We start from the raw sequence: 23571 nt of genomic DNA on the forward strand, positions 1-23571 counted from the left end.
GGCTAAATAAGGATAGACGAAAGATACATTTCCAAAAGTACAAACATTAACATTTCAAAAGTATATAAAAAAAGTTGTTGTTATTATTATTATTATTATAGTATAGGCTATGTTCACAGAAAAATTTAAATAGAAATGTCTGTGTCTGTGGTCTCCCAGTGGCCACATTATTGGCATTTAGTGGCATTCAGTGTTAAGAGATTCATTTACACCAAAACAAAAAATAACATGTACGCCTTCATCTCCGAAAACATCTTTGTCTTACAATAATGAACTCAGACAAGCTCAGTGGTGACTCATTTTCGGTCAGTTCTTTTTTGTGAATTAAAATGTATGCAGTGGGTTGTGGGTAACTGAAGGACGTGAAGGATAAACTTGATGCATCCTTCAACATGAGCTAAATGACGGATACAAAACTAAGGCTGACTTCCAACGATCCTTCAAAATGAGACGGCCTTTAGCGGCAGGGCTGGTGTTCTGTCGATTTGTGTTACCCTGTCAGATTTTGCTACCCCCCATTAAAACAACGGATAGTACAATTCGACAGCAAAAAATGCTACCTGTAAAATTATGGTTTATTAACGTCTACACCAACCCCAACCCTAAACCTACCCTTACAGTAATGCAAATACAGTAATTATGTGTTATATTCGTGGCTGTTGCTAGAAGAGATACAGCTACAGGAAACCAATAATAAATCATTTTTTCTACCTATTAGATTGTGTTTTATTAAAGTCTACACCTACCCCAACCATAAGCCTATCCTTACAGTAATGCAGATACATTAAATAGTTATTCAGCGTGAGAAAAAGGACGCAATATTGATGTGCGCATGTGCAGTAAACCCTGGTAGGACAATCCGACGGGTAGGATAAAATGTCAGGACACCAGCATGTGCCTATATGCGAACTAGGCAACTGCCTAGGGTGGCAGTACAGTGAGGGCAGCAAGAAAGAGATTTCATTTTTAATTAATGTGTTTATTTTTGGAGATTCGTGTAAAATTGTTGCATACAAATTATCATCACCCAATTAGATATTTTAAATCTAAATTAACTTCCCTTTGTTCTACCTAGTAGTGCCACTCCTGTCCTGCCCCCACACAGCCCACTTAAGGGGGTCGCACACCGGACGAGAAGCGCATAGCCTTGTCACATCTTCAAAATTTTAACACATTGTTTTCTAAGACTGGATGCACTCCGGCGGTGCCCAGCTACGACCACCTTTCTCAACATGAAAATGCTATTAAAAATCAATTTTGGAAAAACACTTCATAATAAAAATATTTATATTGTCTGACTTTCTATTAACACAGTACAGTTAATGTTGGTTTACATCATGGGCAGTGTTATATATTTCCAATGTTTGTGTCATGGACTCTTATTTTGAAGTGTTTTCCCTGCTCCAATTCCTTGTTATATTGTTAAGCTTGTTTCCCTTGTATGTATATATATAGCCCTTGTGTGTCTCTTGTGCTTTTTCAGTCATTGTTTGGTGTTAAGAGTTCTCGCATTCCTTTCTCTAGTGTTTTCCTGTCTCTTTATTAAAATTCCCCTACATTTAGATCCTTGCTTCAGCTTGCCGTCTCCATTCCCTTTACAGCTTACTGATGTGGCAGCCAAGATTACTAAGGCCCTATGAAATCCATTTTATTGAAGAATACATAAAACATTTTTATAAAAATATTTATTAGTATTGTAATAAATAATTGAATAGTATTCGTAATTCTATACGAGCTAATGATAGATTGTGGATGAATATTTTATTCTCCTGTACGTGTTCTGAAATAAATGTCCTTTTGTTTTTGTTTTTCGGTTCTAAGCAGAGTTGGTGATTTTTTTTACTTCTGAGGAGGACAGAAAACCTGAAGGAGATTGGTCAATTCAGTTTATTCAAAGTTTTAAAAAAAATTAATTTCATGTGTTTTTCTTGAATAATCAATAAAAGCTGATAAATCTCTGAAATAATCAACAGTGAGCCAATTAGGCCTAATCTACGGTGGCCGAGAAGTGCAAAGCGAATCACAATTCTGAAAACAAAATAACAAATTACAAATGCAAATGCAAGTCTAAAAAACAAAATAACAATTCGGAAAGCACAACAACAATTCAGAAAACATTATAACAAGTCAGAAAACACAACAACAAATCAGACAAACCGGAAAATGTAGGTATAGTTTGAGACAGCGCCATTGGTTTGGTATTACTCACCGCTGACTGGTTCTTCCTGTATACGCTGATTGACAGATGTCTCGTCCAGTCAGCAGTGAGTAATCCCAAACCAATGGCGCTGTCTCAAACTATAACTAACTTTTCCGGTTTGTCTGATTTGTCGTTGTGTTTTCTGACTTGTAAATTTGTTTTCGGATTTGTCGTTGTGTTTTCTGACTTGTTATTTTGTTTTCGAATTTGTCATTGTGTTTTCTGACTTGTTATAATGTTTTCTGAATTGTTGTTGTGCTTTCTGAATTGTTATTTTGTTTTTCAGACTTGCATTTGCGTTTGTAATTTGTTATTTTGTTTTCAGAATTGTGATATGCTTTGCACTTCTCGGCCACCGTACTAATCATTCTAATAATCTCATATTAATTTACATGCATCTTTTTTATGATAGATTAGAGAAGATAACTGAAAGAAAAAATTGCCACACGAATGGCAGTGATACAGCTTCTCTCCAGTGTGGATCCTCTCATGTATTTTCAGACATTGTGACCGCTTGAATCTCTTGTCACAGTGTGAACATTTATAAGGTGTTTCTGTAGTGTGAACTGACTGATGCATTTTCACTTCACCATCTGTAAAAAAATAAAAAAGTCTTCCCACACTCAGAGCATGCATAATCCTTCACACCACTGTGTCTTTTCTGGTGTATTTTTAATGCAACCTTCTGACTAAAACTCTTTCCACACAAAGAACACACATGAGGCTTCTCCTTATGAACTTTCAGATGCCTCTTTAGGGCACTTGTCCTAAAAAAATGTTTACCACAATGCTCAAAGTTATATAGTCTTTCACTAGAATGAGTTCACTGATGCATTTTAAAAACACTTGATGTTCTGAAACTCTTCCCACACTGATCACATGAGTACGGCTTTTCTCCAGTGTGGATTTTCATGTGTTTGTTAAGATGTCCTTTTCGTGTGAAACTCTTCCCACACTGATCACATGTGAACGGCTTCTCTTTAGTGTGGATCCTCGTGTCTCTTCATATATATTGACCATTTGTCAGCAGCCATATCACCCTGCAGCCCAAGACTGGTTGCCCACTGAAGCTAAGCAGAGTTGAGCTGGTCATTACCTGGATGAGAGACCTCCTGGGAAAACTAGGTTGCTGCTGGAAGAGGTGTTAGTGAGGCCAGCAGGGGGTGCTCACCCTGTGGTCTGTGTGGGTCCTAACGCCCCAGTGTAGTGATGGGGACACTATATTGACAAAAAGTATTTCGGATGAGACGTTAAACCAAGGTCCTGACTCTCTGTGGTCATTAAAAATCCCAGGATGTCCTTTGAAAAATAGTAGGGGTGTAACCCTGGCATCCTGGCCAAATTCGCCCATTGGCCTCTGACCATCATGGCCTCCTTACCATCCCCATATCTGCTCATTAAATGTTACTATGACAAGTACAGAAGTAATTGCTTTATGAATATAACTCAAATGGAAAAGACAAGGAAAGTTGTGTGAAAGTATGCATGTGGAATGATTTGAAGCAATGCAAAATTAACTGAGTGCCTGCCCTGAGATATTTATTGGCACTCGATTAGAACAGCCTCCGTGTATGTCCAGTTCATGATCAACTACTGTACCAGTGATTTCAGCTCTCTCATCCAATCTGAAACAGACTGTGACTGTACATGATGATGAATATATGTGGAAACATCACAAAAGCAAATCAAAGACATATTATAACATTGGTGATGATGAGACATATGATTTCTTATCCAAATTGAAAAATACTTTTCTTGGAGTAGCTGCTGACCTATGTCCAAGAAGACTGCATCAGAACAACGCTTTAAGGTTTATGCACTGTATTATATAATCAATTACAAATTATAATGATTACAATATTAACAATTTAACTGCAAGAAAAATTGTTCTCAGTATGTATGTTTGTAGCTTATTTAGGTAACAGAAACACTGGCTATATACAAACTAAACAAGATGACACAGGATAGCTAGCTTATAGCTTTATTTATTAGGTGCCAGATATATTTGTTTCAAGTCACCAGTAGCCAACTATAGGGTAATCAAACTATTCAAACAACAATTAATGCCCCACAAATGAAATGTATAAAAAGCTAAACACATCCAAAAATAAGAAACTATATTACCCAAGGTTAGCACAGGTTATTCGCTTATTGTTTTGCTGTGTGCCTAAAATCAATCAAGCAAAACAGCTTACAGACGATTTTTCATATTACACAAACTGCATTGTTTTGACACTGTTGCAATTAATGCTTCAATGCTCAACATTGACACTTCATTACTTGTGCACTAATATTTTCAGCTCCATTCGTTTGCGGGTTGTTTCAAGGACACGCCCACAACAAGGGAACTAATGACTATTCACGTAAGCTCCACCCACGGGAGCAGTTATTCACAGGAACCGAATATTACACAACACCGGACCTAGGTGAACTCATAGCTGGCTACGGGCCTGCACCTGATGGACAAATTGTGTAAATGCAACGAAACCACAGCCATAACATGCATGAATGTAACAATGGCGCCACAAGATGTTTTCATGAAAATGTAATCTACTTAAACGATAAATCAATAAATGCCATTAAGTATGGAGTGTAGGTAATTTGTGTTCTTTTATTTTGTAGTGCTTGTTTTGAGTGCTTCAGGTTAATCGGGCCAATGAGTGACAAAGTCAAACTGCTTGTCTTTGTTCCAGCGGCTCTTTTTCTGCTTATATGAGCACAGAAAACTTTAGAAATGTATGGTTTCCATAAAAAGTAATCAAATGAGATACACATGCATTATAAGAAATTCTCATTTAAATTGGACAAAATCATAAGGACGCATAATGATTTGAAATATATTTTAAACAAAATGGTATATAATAAAAAAAATAAAATAATATATTGCTCATTTGGGAACAACCCATGCAAATGGAGGGCAGTGATACGGCTTCTCTCCAGTGTGGATCCTCTCATGTGATTTCAGATATTCTGACCGTTTGAATCTCTTGTCACAGTGTGAACACTGGAAAGGTTTTTCTCCATTGTGAGTGCTCTGGTGAAGCTTCAGTTCAGCATCTCTAACAAAAGTCTTTCCACACTCGAAGCACATATGATCCTTCACACCGCTGTGCCTTTTCTGATGTAATTTTAAACTACTTATTTGACCAAAACTCCTTCCACAAAAACAACATACATAAGGCTTCTCCTTTGTATGAACTTTCAAGTGGTCCTTCAGGGCATCCGCCCTAAAAAAATTCTTACTACAGTGATCACAGTTAAATGGTCTTTCTCCAGAATGAGAAAGCAGATGTGATTTAAAAGTGCATGACTTTCTGAAACTCTTCCCACACTGATCACATGTGTGTGGTTTCTCTCCAGTGTGGATTTTCATGTGATCTTTCAGAGCTCCTTTTTTTGTGAAACTTTTTCCACACTGATCACATGTGTGCGGTTTCTCTCCAGTGTGGATTTTTACGTGATCTTTAAGGGCTCCTTTCTTTGTGAAACTTTTTCCACACTGATCACATGTGTGTGGTTTCTCTCCAGTATGGATTTTTATGTGATCCTCAAGGGCTCCTCTTTTTGTAAAACTCTTCCCGCAATGATCACATGTGTGCAGATTCTCTCCAGTGTGGATCTTCATGTGATCCCTAAGGGTTCCTTTTAGTGTGAAACTCTTCCCACACTGATCACATGTGAATGGTTTTTCTCCATTATGAACTCTGATGTGAAGTTCAAAACTTTGCTTGTTTAGAAAACTCTTCCCACATTGAGGGCAGGTAAAAAATTTACTGGCTGTTCTTTTCAATAAAAAATTACTTGTAGTCTGCGAACAGCTCAAAGATTTTTCTTCAATTTTGACATGATGTTTCTCCTCCACTTCACTCAGTTCTTCACTCTCTGCATTCTCTTCCATCAGGTCTAAAATGAAAGTAAGAAAGGTTTAATTTTCAGCAAATCATATAAACCAAGCGAGAAATGTGAAGGAAAAGGACATAAAAGTGAACCTTGAAGTACTAACAGAAAGTAGAAAAATGTTATACAATATTACGCAATAGCATTGTTCCTTCAACCTTGTTATATAATTTTCCTCTTTATAAAAATCAGAACATATCTTCAAATTCAAATTGATGTCACTACACCCCACATGTGGAAATTGCAGGAAATTACATCACTTGGACTCTTTTTGAATTGTTCTGTGGCAGGAGATGCAGATCTGCCTAAAATCAAATGTAAATCAGTTACTTAATTGACGTTTTCATGAATTCGAACATTGTAAGCATTTATATTTTGTTTACCTATCAGTATATCAAATTGTTACTTAAATAAAAAAGTTACTAAATTCATTTTTATTGTTCTAAATCCATACAAACAAAGACATTTAAAAAATCTAAATATAATGCAAGAATGAAAAAAACAGAAGAATAACCCAACCATCTATGTTTAAGCTATTTGTATCCCTTCAGAATGGTGTGTGTACATTACAAGAAGTTACATTACAACTTACTCCATTCAAGCAGAAACTTAAAGGGTTAGTTCACCCAAAAATGAAATTTAGCCCATGAACGCCGACCTCATACGTCATCAGCCCAGAACTGCTTCCGTGTACAACTGTTGGCGCAAGCTAGATTAAAGTGATTATTACGTTTTAAATATGGTTATTTTTCTTACAAAAACGCATCGATTCGCTACAGGAGGCCTTTGTTCTCCCCCCGAAGCCATTTGAGGCACTTTTTATTATGAAGGGATGCGCTTTATTTCCCTTCTTTTGGACTGATGAACTCAACACACGCTGACTGCCATTAAACAGCTTGGAAGATCAAAGACAATTTTTAATATAACTCAGATTGGATTCGTCTGAAAGTAGAAATACATATACACCTCGGATGCATTGAGGGTGAGTAATTCATGGGCTAATTTTCATTTTTGGGTGAACTAACCCTTTAAAAGAGATAGATTACAAAAGAAACGTGTAGAGATTTATAAGCCACAAATCACAGTCCAACTGAGTTAAAGGTAACTTGTCATTTACATGAACTTTTTTCACTGTTTTTAGTTATTTGCTGTTTTTATATGAAATGTGGTTCATCACAGACTATGAGAAAATAAATGCAGTTAGATGTATATCTTGTAAATATCAAACGTAGTGATCATGTAGTTTGTCTTGGTCTGCTGCACCAATGAAATGAGCTTTGAGAAGCAATTTAAGCATGATCTGAACACAACAGCATAATGAATGTGGTGAAAAGCGGAACTACTGAAATGGAAATAAAGACACTTTTAAGCAGCTCTGTGATACTCCTAAAACAAGCCTTACAGCATCATCAGTACAGATATCACTTTATTTTAAGTGTTCCCAGACAGCACACGTACGTCTGCAAGATGTCTGTTAAAGATCGCTTCATCTGGAAAACATCTGCCGTGTACAAACATCTGATGGCCGTCTTTAAGATGTCAGTTTTACATACATTCTAAATCATAAACATCTTAAAGACATCTTCTAAATGTCTATTTGACATATGTGATAGGAAACGTCCTATAGACGTCTTGCAGATGAGCAAACACTAAAAAAAATGTCTTGCAGATGTAAATGCAGACGTCAAATAGAGATCTCCATGATGTACGTGTGCTATCAGGGTTTGCAATAGAAACAGATTATTTGATTCTAGATACATGCTAAAAAGTATAAAACTGTTCTATATTATTATTATTACTCAAAATCTGATATGAATAAAACATTTTTTTGTATTTTTGAGGTATGACAAACTCTTACAGCAAAACAAATTCAAATGACACTCATCTTTACAGTAGTTTTTCCAGCTTCCTTTCTATGTGACACCATTTGTGACCCTGGAGCACAAAAGCAGTGTTAAGTCGCTGGGGTATATTTGTAGCAATAGCCAAAAATACATTGTATGGGTCAAAATGATTGATTTTTCTTTTATGCCAAAAATCATTAGGATATTAAGTAAAGATCATGTTCCATGAAGATATTTTGTCAATTTCCTACTGTAAATATATTAAAACTTAATTTTTGATTAGTAATATGCATTGCTAAGAACTTCATTTGGATAATTTTAAAAGCGATTTTCTCAATATTTGGATTGTTTTGCACCCTCAGATTCCAGATTTTCAAATAGTTGTATCTCGGCCAAATATTGTCTTATCCTAACAAACAATACATCAATGGAAAGCATATTCATTCGGCTTTCAGAAGATGTATAAATCTCAATTTCGAAAAATGTACCCTTATGACTGGTTTTGTGGTCACATTTTACATTTCATTAACCACAACAGGTAAATAACTTACATACAGCAGCATAATATATTATATCAAACATGAAATTAGTGCTTTTTCGTGCTATTTAAGGTTTTATAGTAAAAAATAAAACCTTAAATAGCACGAAAAAGCACTAATTTCATGTTTCTGGTGTCAAACTTCCTTCAAATTTATCTACATATTAATTTATCTGATGATGGATTTAAAAAAGGTCTGCATAGCTCTTTAAAGCTCAATATTAAGTATTTAGCAGTAACACTTAATATATACTTTGATTTCAACAAAGTAATTACTACAGATTTGATTTTCAAAGGTAAATGACAAAAGAGTTTTCAAATAAAATCGCTGCAGCACTACTTGTGATCGATTCCCTTGAATTCCCCTCACAGACCACACCTTGACTTTTGTTTATCAAGTGACATTCAGTTAACAATAAAACTATCGCTCCAAACATAAAACGCGATCATTCACACGCAAATACAAACACACAAGATTGCTCATGTGTTTAAGATTGAACTTGTTTCGCACATCGTTGGCTTCTACGCTAAATATTTATTTCAGCCTGCAGACGTCAGAACAGACGCACAAACAGCGCTTACCGGATGAAAACAATACAGAAGCGACCCCTTCACAGAAAGGCTGCTTCCACTGCTTCTTTTGAGGTTTAATTGGAAACGAATTGGTGCATTACTGCCACCGACTGCTATGGAGTGTGCACCAGAATAACACAGTTTCCCTTCCCTTCTTTTATTTTATTTATTGAAAAATAAATAGCATTCAGGTATTTTGTAGAATATCTACTAGCTCAAACTGCATTTATTTTCTCTATCACAAAAGAACTCGAAGTTTCTTGAGAGAACGCTATCAATTTGCAAGAGAACGCAAAAATGCAAAAAGCATTGGAATATAATTTTTCCTCCCATTTCATATTTTTTTCTATCTCTGTACGATGGCTTAAAGAATATAAAAACACAATTTCTACAATATGAGATGAATAAAACACCAATAGCACATCAATAGTAGCCTACATCAAAACAAATCCAAAATTACACCCATCTTTTTAGTCGTTTTTGGTAGTGAATATTTACCTGTAAAAAAATGCTCTTTCCTTTATGAATGAGAGTAAATGAAACAAGAGTGATACGTTTTGTAGAGGAAGTACAGTAGACCAATCAAAGAAAACTTTACTGAAAAGAAATTTGTTTAAAATGTCAAGAGCAGGAGTCAGCTCTACTCTTCAAAGGAAAAGAGATTGCATGTGCCAACACACAACTCTTCCTCAAGGTGAAGTTTCTTTCAGCAAGTTGCAGTTTTTTTCCCCAAAACAGAAGAGACACAGAAAGACTCTTTATAAATCTTTATTTCTTCTTATTCATCATTCTTAGCAAATATGAATCTAACATCTGTTCTTAAACAGAGAATAGACTAAAGAAGGGTGTCTATGTGACTTTAGACCACTTAAATCACTTAACAGCACGACAGTTACTTGAGAATATAAGCTTATGTGTGTACTACATGCAGCAAAGAACTTCATTTCTAGTAGGAACAAGACAGTCAAAAACAACTCGAACAATGTGTATTTGTTGGACATTATCTCGATGGAACTCTCAACTTCTCGTATACATGGATCTAATGTGAAAACTGTACATTTATGGCATTCAGCTTTTAATGTTATGTCAGCTTTTCTACAAATCTTTATAAAAATTATTTTATTGCTATTTATTTATCTATTATTTATTTTTTATATATACATATTTTTACTTTTATGATTATTATTATTTTATTTTTATTATTATTATTATTTTAAGTCTACCAGGGTTGGGATGGGTTCTAAATTTACACAGTTGCTGTTTGTTTTATATTACTATTCCCAGAAGAAAATTCAATAAAGAGTTGTTAACAAAAAAAAAACAACTCGAACAATGTACACACTCTATTCTACTTTTATTTTATTTACTCACTAAAATCACTCCATAAAAAGAAATGTAAATGGAACAAAATCATAATAAAGCATAATGATTTAAATAATACAAAGTAAAATCTTAAACAAGAATAACGATTTTGTTCATTTGGGAGGAGATCTGTCTTTTGAGTTTATCTTCATCTCACACTTGAAACTGTTGGTCTTGAAGATTAACTCTGTTCAAGATGAGACATTATAAATTAAAAGGTGTCCTTCTATTATTTCTCAGACAAAACTGTTGCACATTTTCTTTGTGAAACTGAAATGTCAAATAACAAAACTAAAGTGAAATGGTAAAACAAATCGCAAATCAAGTGAATAAATAATACAAATAAATGAAATCTCTTCATATCTTCAATCACTTTGTCTTTAATCACGATCCAAACGAAGATGCTGAATACATGCACCATGAGTAGTTTTTGATTCAAATTACATTGCATAATTTCGAAATTTGAAGCAAAAATGGGATGGTCTGATTTAGCTTTGTGAAACTATACAACAAAAAAGTCTGAATGACACAAAAACAGCACACAAACTGAATGAGAACTTAAATTCACTCTCTGACAGCATTTATTTGTCAATTTTACTCTGACCTCCTGATGTTGACAATAAATGACTCTCAAACCTCCTTTTCTCTGGCCACTTGTTTAAAACAAAAGAAAGAAAAAAAGAAAGAGTTTCAGTCTCTAGTACCCAGTTCATGGAAAGTGTCCCATATAGGCTATTATTGGCTCCTTTACATTATTTCACAGCTCTTATGGCTGTTCTAACTATAATCACAAAATCTGATGAACTGTTTTTTATAACCTTAATGTTCTTCAGTATCATTAATGAAGAATCATGAATAAACACCAACCTTTTTGATCTTCAGTATCTTCACGCTCCATTCTGCAGGTTTCTGGATCACTCGTTTTCTCACTGTTTTCTATATCTTCCTCACTTGCAGACTGATGAAATTGTTTCTGCATTTATTGGTGTGTTCCTGTGCCAGGGTCAGTGGCATTTCCACTGTACTTCTGGGGCTAGTTCCTGCCTCCTCAGGACCAACAGCCAGCCAGGGATTTTCCGCCCACTGAATACCTTGGTCCAAAGAGGGCAAACTGGGGCTTGAGGAGTGGTCATGGGCAAAGGTGGGGTTTATCCGAGTTGGCACCACTGCTCATTTCCCATGTTTTCATATCAAGCTACCAGCTAACATTCAAGATATTTAAAGCATTTTTAATGGCAAAACTCAATTTCAAATTTTTTTTATTTCATAATAAATACACGTAATGCTTTTGAAAATATCAAAGATTGAAGAACTTAGACAAATCATATATAATTATAATCGTGTATGTATTTGGTTTCATATTTGTTTGATACAGGACTTCTGCGTGTCATAAATTTCATATAGGGCCTACTCCGTTTATCTCATATAACACTGGTTTAACCATTTAATCCACATTTAGTTCCTAATCCATTTAATAGCATTTATCAAGAAAGTGTACATTAAATGCACACAACATGTGCAGCAGTTTGATTAGTAATTGTTAAGGGATTGATTAAGGTTTTCTTCACCGTGTACCTTGTGGGTACTATAGCTGAGATGAGATAAGACATACGTTCATCTGTCCCTTCCCCGTGCCTAGTTTGAACGGGTGTTCTGGAGAGTCCAGTTCAACTGCTTCCTAAAGTGTTGTTTTCACAAGGTTGTGTTCTGTTTAGTTGTTTCTGTGTTCCTGTGTGTCCGTCTTTACTTATTTTGCTCATTTGTAGTTACTGATTACTTAAATGTAAAAAGAAAAAAATAATTTACATTGTCATTTTGCAGACATTTTTTGTTTTATCATATAATTAATTTCTTTATTTATTTCCCTATTATTAAATGTATCAATCTATCTATCAATCTATCTATTTAATATTAATTTCTGTAGGATTGACCCTCCATAGACATCAGCATAATAAATAAGGTGAAAACGGAAGCTGTTGATGTCACATAAAGAGGTTTTTTAGATTATATGAGTCTGGATATATATTGGAAAAGTGCACTATAATAGTATTGTCTCACAAACTTGAACGAGTTAACAGGTTTTAAGGTCTTTTTTGTAACTTCATTCACATTCATACTTGGACTTGACATTCAGTAACATTATTTAATGGATGTGCGGCCATATTGGACATACTCGGATGCAAACAACAGAAGGCGTTGTTCTACTAATTTATGATGTCTAAACCATGAAAAAATGTGTGGAAGCTGCTAAATCATATAGAGAAGGACTTAAGCAGGATGGACGTGCCCAATGGAAACACGTCAATTTAGCAAAATTTATCGCAAAAAAGTTTGTACGCTTGCATGAGGAGGTTTTTCAGACAATTCAAAAAAGGAATATTTTGCAAAACTGCAATGGAAAGTTTTGTTGCATTTACAGGTCACCCGGCGTACGTAAAAGTCACATGATCATTCTTTAACGTGCTATAACCTCCAAGAAACGTGGCCACTTTCAAGTATAAGGGACTTTCCTTGTCATTAATGCTTGGATAACCCCTTATTTACACTTCACACATCTGCGGCACATTATAGCTCCAACACAGCCACCCGAATTGATCTCCTTCGATTAAAAATAATGGCTAGTGCGATGGTTGCGATATAGTAAACCTACCAACATCTGTCGCCATGACTTATCGTGAGAGGAAAAAAATTAAATTTTAGTCGCATAACATGTGTTAATGGAAACGCTGTAATTTCGCAATAGTTTTTTTTATCGACATTTATAAAACATCGCAAAAAATTTACGCAAATCTGTAATGGAAACGCAGCGAGTTCATTTCGGTTCAGTGGCATTGTTTATGTTCAGTGCCGCCAATATGGCTGACTTCCGGATTGATGACGTGTCGTGAAAACACCCTATAGTAGGAAAACTAATTTACTAAAACTCTTCAACAACAATAACAGTGAGCATGGCACACAAAGTCGAGCTGCTTGTCTTTATTTCAGCTGCTCTCTTTCTGCTGATATGAGCACAGAACTTTTACATGTAAAAAAAGAAAAAGGAAAAAAAACACTTTCCTTCATAAATTGGAGAAAATTGACAAAGAGTAATACATATGGATAAAAAAATCTGAATATTCATTGAACAAAATACAAAAATCATAATAAAGCTATTCTTAGACATTCGTACTTAAAACCACTGGTCTTGAAAATCACTGTGACAACTGTGGCTGATGTTTCTTTGTGTTGTCGCTTCTTGCAACAGGTTAGGGCAGATTTAAAGGGATAGCTGCGGACGTGTGGTGCTGCTGACATAGAGCACGCATGCGCTGTGCCTTGTTTATGAGCAGAGGAAATAGTATGCACGTACTGCACACGTACCACCCGATTTTTGTAACCACGCGTACTACTTGACTTGGTTTTGTGCTAACCAGCTGTTCCACCAGGTGATAACACTAGTCCGTGCCATTGTTTCAAAGTAGAAACAACTACTGTGATTTCAAACATTTCTTTTTCGTATGACTGAGTAAAGATGATAAATGATTGAAACTTTTCCCACATGGAGGGCAGTGATACGGCTGCTCTCCAGTGTGGATCCTCTCGTGTTTTTTCAGATATTCTGACCATTTGAAGCTCTTGTCACATTTTGAACACTTGTAAGGTTTTTCCTCACTGTGCATTCTCTGGTGCTTTTTCAGGTCAGCATCTCTAACAAAAGTCTTCCCACAATCAAAGCACACATGATCCTTCACACTATTGTGTCTTTTCTGATGTAATTTTAAAGTACTCGACTGACTAAAACTCTTTCCACACAAAGAACACATGTAAAGCTTCTCCTTTGAAGGAACTTTCAGGTGGTCCTTCAGTGCATCTGTCCTATAAAACTTTTTACCACACTGATCACAGGTAAATGGTCTTTCTCCAGAATGACGACGCAGGTGTATTTTAAAAGTACACGCCTTTCTGAAACTCTTTCCACACTGATCGCATGCGAACGGCTTCACTCCAGTGTGGATTGTCATGTGTTCCTTAACAGATCCTTTTTTCTGAAACTCATCCCACATTGATCGCATGCGAATGGCTTCTCTCCAGTGTGGATTTTCATGTGTTCATTAAGGGCTCCTTTTCTTGTGAAACGTTTCCCGCATTGATCACATGCGAATGGCTTCTCTCCAGTGTGGATTCTCATGTGATCCCTTAGGCTTCCTTTTAATGTGAAACTCTTTCCACACTGAGGGCAGGTGAAAGATTTTTTGGCTCTTTTTTTCAATAAAAGTTTACTTTTAGTCTGTGAGAGGCTCAAAAATTTGTCTCCAGTTTTGACATGATGATGTTTCTCCTTCACCTTCTCCTCCAGTTCTTCCCTCTCCCCATTCGCTTCCATCAGGTCTAAAACAAAAGTAAGAAAGATTTTATCTGGTGTAACACCAGAAAGTAGACAACTGCTATGCAATATTATAATAATTTTTATTTTTCTAAGTTATTTTTATGTCCCTGCAGCTTTCCATGTACTATTTTGTCTATCCATTGTTCCAAAGCAATGTACATTGATTTAAATGAAAACGGCTTGAATGAAGTCTTCAGCATCATTAAAGTAGAATCAAGAATAAGCACAAACCTCTCTGTTCTTCAGTACCTTCATGTTCCATTCTGTAAGGTTCTGGATAACTTGAGTTCTCACTGTTCTTTCATAAACTCTGTCTTCTTCACTTGTAGACTGATGGGAATATTCCAGCATTAATTGCTGAATTGTTGGGTAGATATTCCAACTATAAGGTAAGAATAACAAAGAATAATAAATGAACTCAGAAATAAATGTACATATTTGTAAGCAACAACTAACACTGTAATTGAATTAAACTTAATTGAACTTGTCATTTAGCTGAATTTTGTTCTTAGGTTTTTAGTTTTAGTTTTAGTTTTTACATATGTTTTATAATGGAATAAATGCTGTTAAGAGACGTAAATCTTGTATATCAAAAGTGGTGATCATGTAGTTTGTCTAAGCATTTTTTCTCTCTCTCAATCTGAGACAATTAAACAATCAATAATACATCAAAACATAAGAATGGCACGCATTTTTAGAGCAGCTGACATTGTAGTATAAGTAAATATATAGGCACAGCAGCATATGTCCGTTTAAATGTTAATATAATCTCTACTAACTATATTCATAACAACATAAGTGTTAGATCCTTAATTTGTTAGTCTTCTGTATGTGCAGTAACTACAATAATCATAAAACTGTTAAAATTGTGGAGCACCAAAGCAATTTTTTCATGTTTCCAGAGTCATATTTACCTAAATATTAGTCTATAGATACATAAAAGAGACTGTGCAAGATAACTTGCTCACATTTTTGTAACTCTTGTGGTGGGTTTAAAAAGCCTCGCGCCGCTCCCCACGGGCTCATTAGGACGTATCTAGCAGTAACGTCTAAAGTATATATTTCAATTTTAATCATGTAACCAAAACATCTTTTTTGTCACAAAACTCATCTCACACTGCGCGATGACGTCATCACCGCGAGACGACATAAGTTTAGAAAAGACAACAAATACAAATACAAAAAATAAATACAAAAATATTAAATAATGTTTTTTTCATTTTTTTTATCAGTACAGTAAGGATTGCCACTTTGCTCAAACTCCTTGTACCTGAAACGTTAGAAATAATACAGCCAGTTTATATCAGTCAGTCACCAGAGGGCGCTATAGACAAGATGTAAAAATCAAGTGCATTCCTCCAGTGTTTAGCTCTGTCATGTACCTTATTCTTGTTGTTAGTTAAATTAGTAGGCTACAGTAATTCTCATTAATTCTTATTCTCAACCATTTGTTAAAACAGATCAATATATGAAGTTTAAATTCATGTTTATTTACAACATAAATACGGTTAGCCATCAATACATCAGAACTTTGTCCATTATCCTGCCATCATATTCCATTAAATGGTAGAAAAACAGTAGGCTATATATTGCATCTGTATTTGGTAAATATGACTTGAGTTGCAAAAGAAGTAGATGATCTAAGCATCTAAGGATGAAGAACAAATTCTAATTATTTACATTTATATTATTTATATATCAGACACATGACTCACTTAAAAGTGCTATAGCCTCCATTTGTTGATCTGAATCTCACACTGTGACAAGTTTGATGGTTCTTTGTCCAGACTGCCAATTATTCCATTGGACATTTTCTTTTTGTTTTACTGAGTAGAGAAGCTAATTTGCTAAAGCTCTTCCCACATGAAAGGGAAGTCGTGGCCTAATGGTTAGAGAGTTGTAACCCAAGGTTGTGGGTTCGAGTCTCGTACCGGCAGGGATTGTAGGTGGGGGGAGTGAATGTACAGCGCTCTCTCCCACCTTCAATACCACGACTGAGGTGCCCTTGAGCAAGGCACCGAACCCCCAACTGCTCCCCGGGTGCCGCAGCATAAAATGGGTGCCCACTGCTCCGGGTGTGTTCTCGGTGTGTGTGTGTGCACTTTGGATGGGATAAATGCAGAGCACTAATTCCGAGTATGGGTCACCATACTTGGCCACATGTCACGTCACTCAGTGTCATGAAGAGCAGTGATACGGCTCTTCTCATGTATTTTCAGAGACGATGACCAACTGAATCTCTTGTCACAGTGTGAACACTTGTAAGGTTTTTCTCCAGTGTGAACTCTCTGGTGCAGTTTCAATTCAGCGTTTGTAATAAAAGTCTTCCGACAATCAAAGCACATATGATTCTTCACACCGCTGTGCCTTTTCTGATGTAATTTTAAAGCTGAGTAAAACTCCTTTCACACAATGAACACTTGTAAAATTTCTCCTTTGAATGAACTTTCAGGTGGACCTTCAGGGATACTGCCCTAACAAATGTTTTACCGCACTGATCGCAGTTATACCGTCTTCCTCTATAATGAGAATGCAGATGTGATTTAAGAGTGTTTGCATGTGCAAAACTCTTTCCACACTGATCACATGTGTGCGGCTTTTCTCCAGTGTGGACCCTCTCATGTATTGTCCAGTCTGTATAGTCTTCCCACAATTAAAACACATAGGACTCTTCGCACCGCTGTGTCTTTTCTGGTGTAACTGTAATGCACCCAGCTCACAAAAACTCTTTCCACATAAAGAACACATGTGAGGCTTCTCTTGTGTATGAATTTTCAGGTGCCTCTTGAGGGAATCTGCCCTCTCAAAAAAATACCGCATTGATCACAATTAAATGTTCTGTCTCCAGAATGACAAAACACATGCAACTTGAAAGAACTTAAAACTCTTCCCACTTATCACATGTATGTTTATTCTCTCCAATATACATTTTAATGTGAAGTTAAAGACTTTTTTGGTTTGTGAAATCACTCTCGAGAAAAAAAGGTACAAAAGCTGCCACTGGGGCGGTACCTTTTCAAAAGGCACCTTTGTACCTAAAGAGTTCATATTGGTACCTTAAAGGTACATAGTATTAGTACCTAAAGTGTACAAAAGTGTACCTTTTGAAAATGTACCACCCCAGTGGCAGCTTTTGTACCTTTTTTTCTGAGAGTGATTGATCACATGTGTGCAGATTCTCTCCAGTTTGGGCTCCATTGTGGGTTCTCATGCCTAGTTCACACTACAGGATTTTAAGTCCGATTTGCAAGTTAACGAGCTCGCTGACAGGTTGGGCTGTGATCTGCAATCTTTATGTGTGAACTAGTCAACGCGTCGCCGACGCCAAACAAATATCTAGCATGCTAAATATCTGGACAAACCCCTTGTCCAAATACCCACACTTGAGGTCTTAGCCACTTGAGAGCGCATGCACGACAGGAAGTAAGTGCACAAGACTGTCCCAGGTCTTAAAGTGCCTTTAACACACACTAAATCCACACTATCTCGAATACTGCTCCGGAGCGCTATTTCAGGCTTAGTGTATCCCATCATGCATCATGTTGTGGAAATAAACTGTGAGACTTTTTGCCCAGAGGCCATGGAAACCTTTCCAATGTATGTTAAATATTAATAATAGTTAGATATGACATAATTTGGTAGTAAAACAAAGAGTTGCACGTTTTATTGTTGCAAATGAGTAGAGGTGAAAATTATTTGCAACTGCTTTTTATCACTTAATTAGAAGCACCACAAAATTAAATTGTGTCATCTGTTATAGGGACTACTGAACAGACATTTAGAAGTTGATGTTAAAATGCAAAATATTGAAAATAAAGCTCTATAAACACTTGCATTTTTACAACACTATAAGTGTTTCCCATCAGGTAAATGAAAAGTTCTACACACTCTTGTGGTCTTCATGCTCACTTGAACAATTGGACCAAATACAGGAAATACGCCATAGAAGTTGTAAGTAGGTCAAGTGCAGACCTGAGCGAGCGATGACGTCATCACTGCGAGTAGCGCGAGACACCCACAGAGTTACTTCACGGTACACTTTGAAATATAAAAATGTTATTCTAGGATATGCACATGAGAGTGAACAGTCAGGTGGTTTTTTTTAATTTATTCAACCTTATTTTGTTCCTGGCTAAACGTTTTACACATAAATGTAAATTTTGTAAGCGAAAGCCTTTCTTTAGAAATTTTCTTGAAGAGTTAAATCACTATATGTGTTTGATTTCTGACTCTTCTAATAAGAAAGCTGTAAAAACTGTGAATTTGTTCAAAAGGTACATTATTGTCTTGCTCCCTGGCATATGATATGCTGTCATTCTGTTACATCTGTTTATTAAAAAAAATTAAAAAAAATTCACAGTACACTGTCACTTGATTTTTTTTTTTATTAATTGCTTTATTTATTTTTTGACGCAACACATCCTCTTACATGGTATTGTTTTGTCATGTTTATAATTAAATAAATGTAACTTTATTTATATTGTCTGTTCTTGAAATGCTGAACGAGCACCAGAAGGAGATATAGACCACATTTAAAGTCTAGTGGAGTTGTTCTGAGTTCTGGCATTCTAGGTCCACTTTCTTGCTCCAACCCTAATCAAACATACCTGAACAAGCGAATCAAGGTCTTTAGATTTACTAGAAAGTTATAGACAGGTGAGTTTGATCAAGGTTGGAGCTGAACTCTGCAGAAAAGTGGACCTCGATGGCCAGAGTTAAGAAATCCTGATCTAGTGCATGTTTGCAAAAATTAATAAATAAAACTGCAGATGCGAAATTAAATGGCATAAAACATAATACATGTAATTCATTTATTTTTGGGTGAACTAGCACTTGAATTCTCTTACAGCCTTGTAAATGGAGAAACTTTTAAGACGTGTTGTGTTCAGTGATATTAATTGCTAAAATGCAACATGTTAAAGGAAGATACAAAATATTGTTTTTAGTAAATAGAGCACTGAATGGTTGCATGTTCACAGCTAAAGTAGCATTTCTAGGAAACACTTTGAAGATATGAAAATTTGTCATCACAAAATTTCTAGTTTATTGCTTTATTAGTCGAAACTGGTTCTTGTTTTGCTTTTTTAAAAGCATCATGAGATGCATTATGCACTGTGACACACTACCTGCTCTGTTCAAAATGAGTCAAAATGAGATGCACTGTGGTCTTAGCCGGTCACATGTGGCACAGGTGGTATATGCTGTCTGTGGGTGAAGAGCTAGTAACGGTAAGCTAACTTAACATTTCTCACTCATAGGAACCTGGCCTTGATGTCAACTGAGGTGCGACACAAGACAACATACAAATCCTAAGTTCCCATGATGTGCTGGGCATTGTCCACTGCACATATGTGCAGATTTATTTTGTAAAACATGGTTTAATAGACAGTGGCAGTAAGACTTTGAACATTAACCTCAACAGAGCTACTGTTATGTTCAACATTAATAGATTTCTGTCTCTTTGTTGTACAGGAAATAGTGGCCAACCAGAACCCAAAGTGTCAGAAAATCTCTAGATAGTGTGAACGAGTGGGAATAGACATGAATTGAAATGAGCTATTCAATGATCAGCTGTGAATGTACTCTGTGGATGTGATTTATGACATGCATGTAATAAAAATATTCAGCTGATCAATTATGGAGTTGTAAAATCTGAAGGGATAGTTTTTTCTTGCTTAGAGGAAATTGACAGGAAGAAGATGTAGATTAGATTTACAAACCACAAAGTTGAACGAGTAATGTTTCCGTACAGCACAAAGAGGTCACAGTCTTCATCCTGTTTGTGTCTATGAAATACATAATTTTCTGATGTGCATATAGCTACTGTGAAGACATTTCAAAGACTAATGTTGATTGTAGCTGAACTGTGAGGGGCAGGGCACTGCTGTGTTCAGTGTTGAATGTGAGTCATGTGACTCTCTCCTGGTACAAAGGAAACAGTTTATTGTCCAGCATCAGTGTGTCTGATCTCAGCATCAGTCTCTCTCTACCTCTGGAGGTGGAATATCAGGATAAAAACACCTACAGCTGTGTGCTCAACAATCCCATCAGCAACCAGACTCAACATCTGGACACCAGTCGTCTCAGTCACACGTGTACGTTAGCAGTGACATTAATAATTATATACTGAATTGTGTTACTCTCAAATGTATTTTAAAGGTCAATTTACATTGTCCCTGATTTTGGTTTGTTTTGTATTTTGTCTTTTCTTTTACCAACACATCAAATGTCTTCTACACTGTTTGTGACTTCATGATGACAGTTTATTTGGAGATCAACAGCATTCTACAATGTCTTTTAGGACTCAGTTACTGCACATGTATTACTGTAGATGTCATTCAGCTGTCACAACTTATTCCACTGAAACTAGCTGGTGTAGTGAGATTACTGGTCATGGCTTTAGCTGTGGGAGTGATATACTTTCACCACATGATCGGCAAACAAGCGAGATCAGAGGGCGAGAATTTCAATAAATTATTTGAGACTTTCTGGGACAAAATCAAGTGTTATAAAGATGTGCTGGAATGAATGTATCAGAATCTGAATCTATTTTATTAGTATTAAATCTGAGCATTAGTATTAAAACTTCAGACTTGTGAGGAAGAGACTCATTACAGTTTAACATTTTGTGTTTACACTATGATACACTGTATGTATGTAGTAGATAATGCATCTGCGGAAACCACAGGAGCTCAAGAGAAAAAAACTTCTTGTTTCTTCATGGTTCATACTGATTTGTTTATTCATGATGTGGTCTTAGACAAATAATGCACTTAGTACAATCATTCTGATTAATCCTGATTGTTTAGGCCACCTGTTCAAACAGATCAGTAAGTAAATTCATGTTTATTTACAACATAAACTGTACATTTTTAAAACTGTGTATGAAAAAATATGGTACAGTTACAAGTTATTTAAACTTCAAACACTGTATATTGGTGTGCTATCCACTAGAGGCAGTACATCCTGTTTTGTTATTTTACATTTAAACTATTATTTTAATGTGTCATTTGCATTATTTTTGTTAAACACAGGAATAGCACAGACATATTATTCACACACACACACATGCACATTTATCACACACACTTCTTTCAACATAAGAACATTTCAGGAAATAGTGGCCAACCAAAACCCAAAGTGTTAGAACATCTCTAGATAGTGAGAAATAGTGGCTATAGAAATGAAACTACTCATATAGTAACTATTCAATATAACTTTACATAATTTGTGTGCACTGATTTCGGACTGACATCGTGGGTTTATTGATGGTAATTGATGCTTGATCTTAAGGATGAATCTTGAGCTGATACAAACCCACCTTTCCTTTAGACTTTTCAGTCTAAATACAAGTAAATACAAGTAAAATAATAAAACTGGTATTTATATTAGAGATCGAGGAACTCATGAAAAACACTTAACTTGATCAGAGCTGTACTCAGCAAGGATTATTGTTATTATTATGCAGAGAGGAAAATGTCAGAAAGGAGTTAAGATGAGAGAAGAGCTGCAAACCACAAGTTGAACAAAATAAAAACAATCGTGCAAAAATATGCACTACAACACAGTTCCTGCTCAAAGTCTTCGTCCTGTTTGTGTCAGTGAAAGAGCTGCATTTTCCCTGATGTTCATATAGCTACTGTAAAGACGTCTCAACGACTGATATCCACACCAGGATTACTGTAGGCCTGTGGCCTGCAGCAGCCACTCACTGTAGGACACAAGATCCAGGGGGCGTGGTTGGATCCACATCTGGGGTGGAGATTGGTAGGTTTAGGGATCATGCGGCTTTCTACCATCTTGAGCACATAAAGCGAAAACGTTACTAACGTTATGTCTGGAAATGGGCGTTGTCTAAGCGTGTTTACTTTAATATCTACTTCGACTTTTTTATCGTTTGAGAAGAACGGAACGAATTCGTCGGTGTATGTTTTTGGATTTCATCAATCAAACAATCGCCTCTTCTAAATCATGAGGAGTTTGATCGGATTTTGTGAATATGGTTCATAAATCTTTTTTCTTCTGTCTGTGGATTTGGTTCTCACGTGGTAAGTATTTCCCCCCTCATTCTATTATATGGTGTTTGACTCCAAAATTAGCCGTTTTTATCTTTTAACATTATTTAGCATTCTTTATTTCGGCTTTTTAAAATACTAGTAAGAGTGGAGGAAATGCGAAATAGGCTAGTGGTAAACTGAGCTTCCAACTCGCGAAAAAGCAGTCAGCAGAAATAGACATTTTGTTTTATTTATTTATTTATTTTTCTTTTATTGCAGTAAACGACAAGGATTACAGTACGTACAAAACAACCAGTAAAAACAGTACGTACAAAACATACAAAATAACAATCAATAATAAACTACTTGAGGATTAATAGATAAAACATCACAGAAAAAAACTATATAATTAGGGCTGGACAATATGGCCAAAATTTATATCACGATATATTTCTTAATTTCGGTCGATACGATATAATTCCGATATCGATATGAACACTATTAAAAAAGCCTCATAAGAACGGCCACAACAGATGTCTGTACCTACAAATTTATGAAAAATTAATTTGCCAACTCTATGAAACCTACTCCTATAAAACTATATAATATTTTAGGGAAAAAATGGCGCAAATAAATAAATGTTCACCTTTTATTGGTATTTAGCCTTCATACAAACAATAAATGTGAAATCACTGTCAAGTAAATCTCAGACTCTTTTTATTAATGTTAATATTAATATTTTTTACTTTAAACTATAGGCTAACATACCAGTCAAAAGTTGTTGAACAGTAAGA

At 35.7% G+C, this 23571-nt stretch overlaps 2 protein-coding genes and 1 pseudogene across 3 annotated transcripts in view; 1 reads left to right on the plus strand and 2 right to left on the minus strand.

Annotated features, from left to right (window-relative positions):
• Positions 1-1110: 1110 nt before the first annotated feature.
• On the minus strand, positions 1111-5291 carry LOC107558275 (gastrula zinc finger protein XlCGF49.1-like; annotated as a pseudogene).
• An 8336-nt stretch (positions 5292-13627) lies between these two features.
• LOC107558302 (gastrula zinc finger protein XlCGF7.1-like) lies at positions 13628-14419 on the minus strand. The gene has a single exon (XM_016241952.1). It carries the CDS (start codon positions 14413-14415, stop codon positions 13882-13884), a length of 534 nt encoding a protein of 177 aa, XP_016097438.1. The 5' UTR covers positions 14416-14419; the 3' UTR covers positions 13628-13881.
• An 8149-nt stretch (positions 14420-22568) lies between these two features.
• LOC107558300 (SLAM family member 9-like) overlaps positions 22569-23571 on the plus strand; it is a 7627-nt gene continuing 6624 nt past the window's right edge. For both annotated transcript variants that reach the window (XM_016241949.1, XM_016241950.1), the window contains exon 1: positions 22569-22828. In XM_016241949.1, coding sequence (XP_016097435.1) covers positions 22780-22828 — 49 coding nt within the window. In that variant the 5' untranslated portion in view covers positions 22569-22779. The remainder of the gene's footprint in view (positions 22829-23571) is intronic.

This window comes from Sinocyclocheilus grahami, unplaced genomic scaffold (assembly GCF_001515645.1).
Source record: "Sinocyclocheilus grahami isolate Dianchi unplaced genomic scaffold, SAMN03320097.WGS_v1.1 scaffold639.1, whole genome shotgun sequence".
NCBI lineage: Eukaryota > Metazoa > Chordata > Actinopteri > Cypriniformes > Cyprinidae > Sinocyclocheilus > Sinocyclocheilus grahami.

What these genes read in the sequence shown, in the direction of transcription:
- LOC107558302 (XM_016241952.1), bottom strand. Translation starts at nt 14,415, where the DNA reads ATGACAATCCACACTGGAGTGAAGCCGTTCGCATGCGATCAGTGTGGA.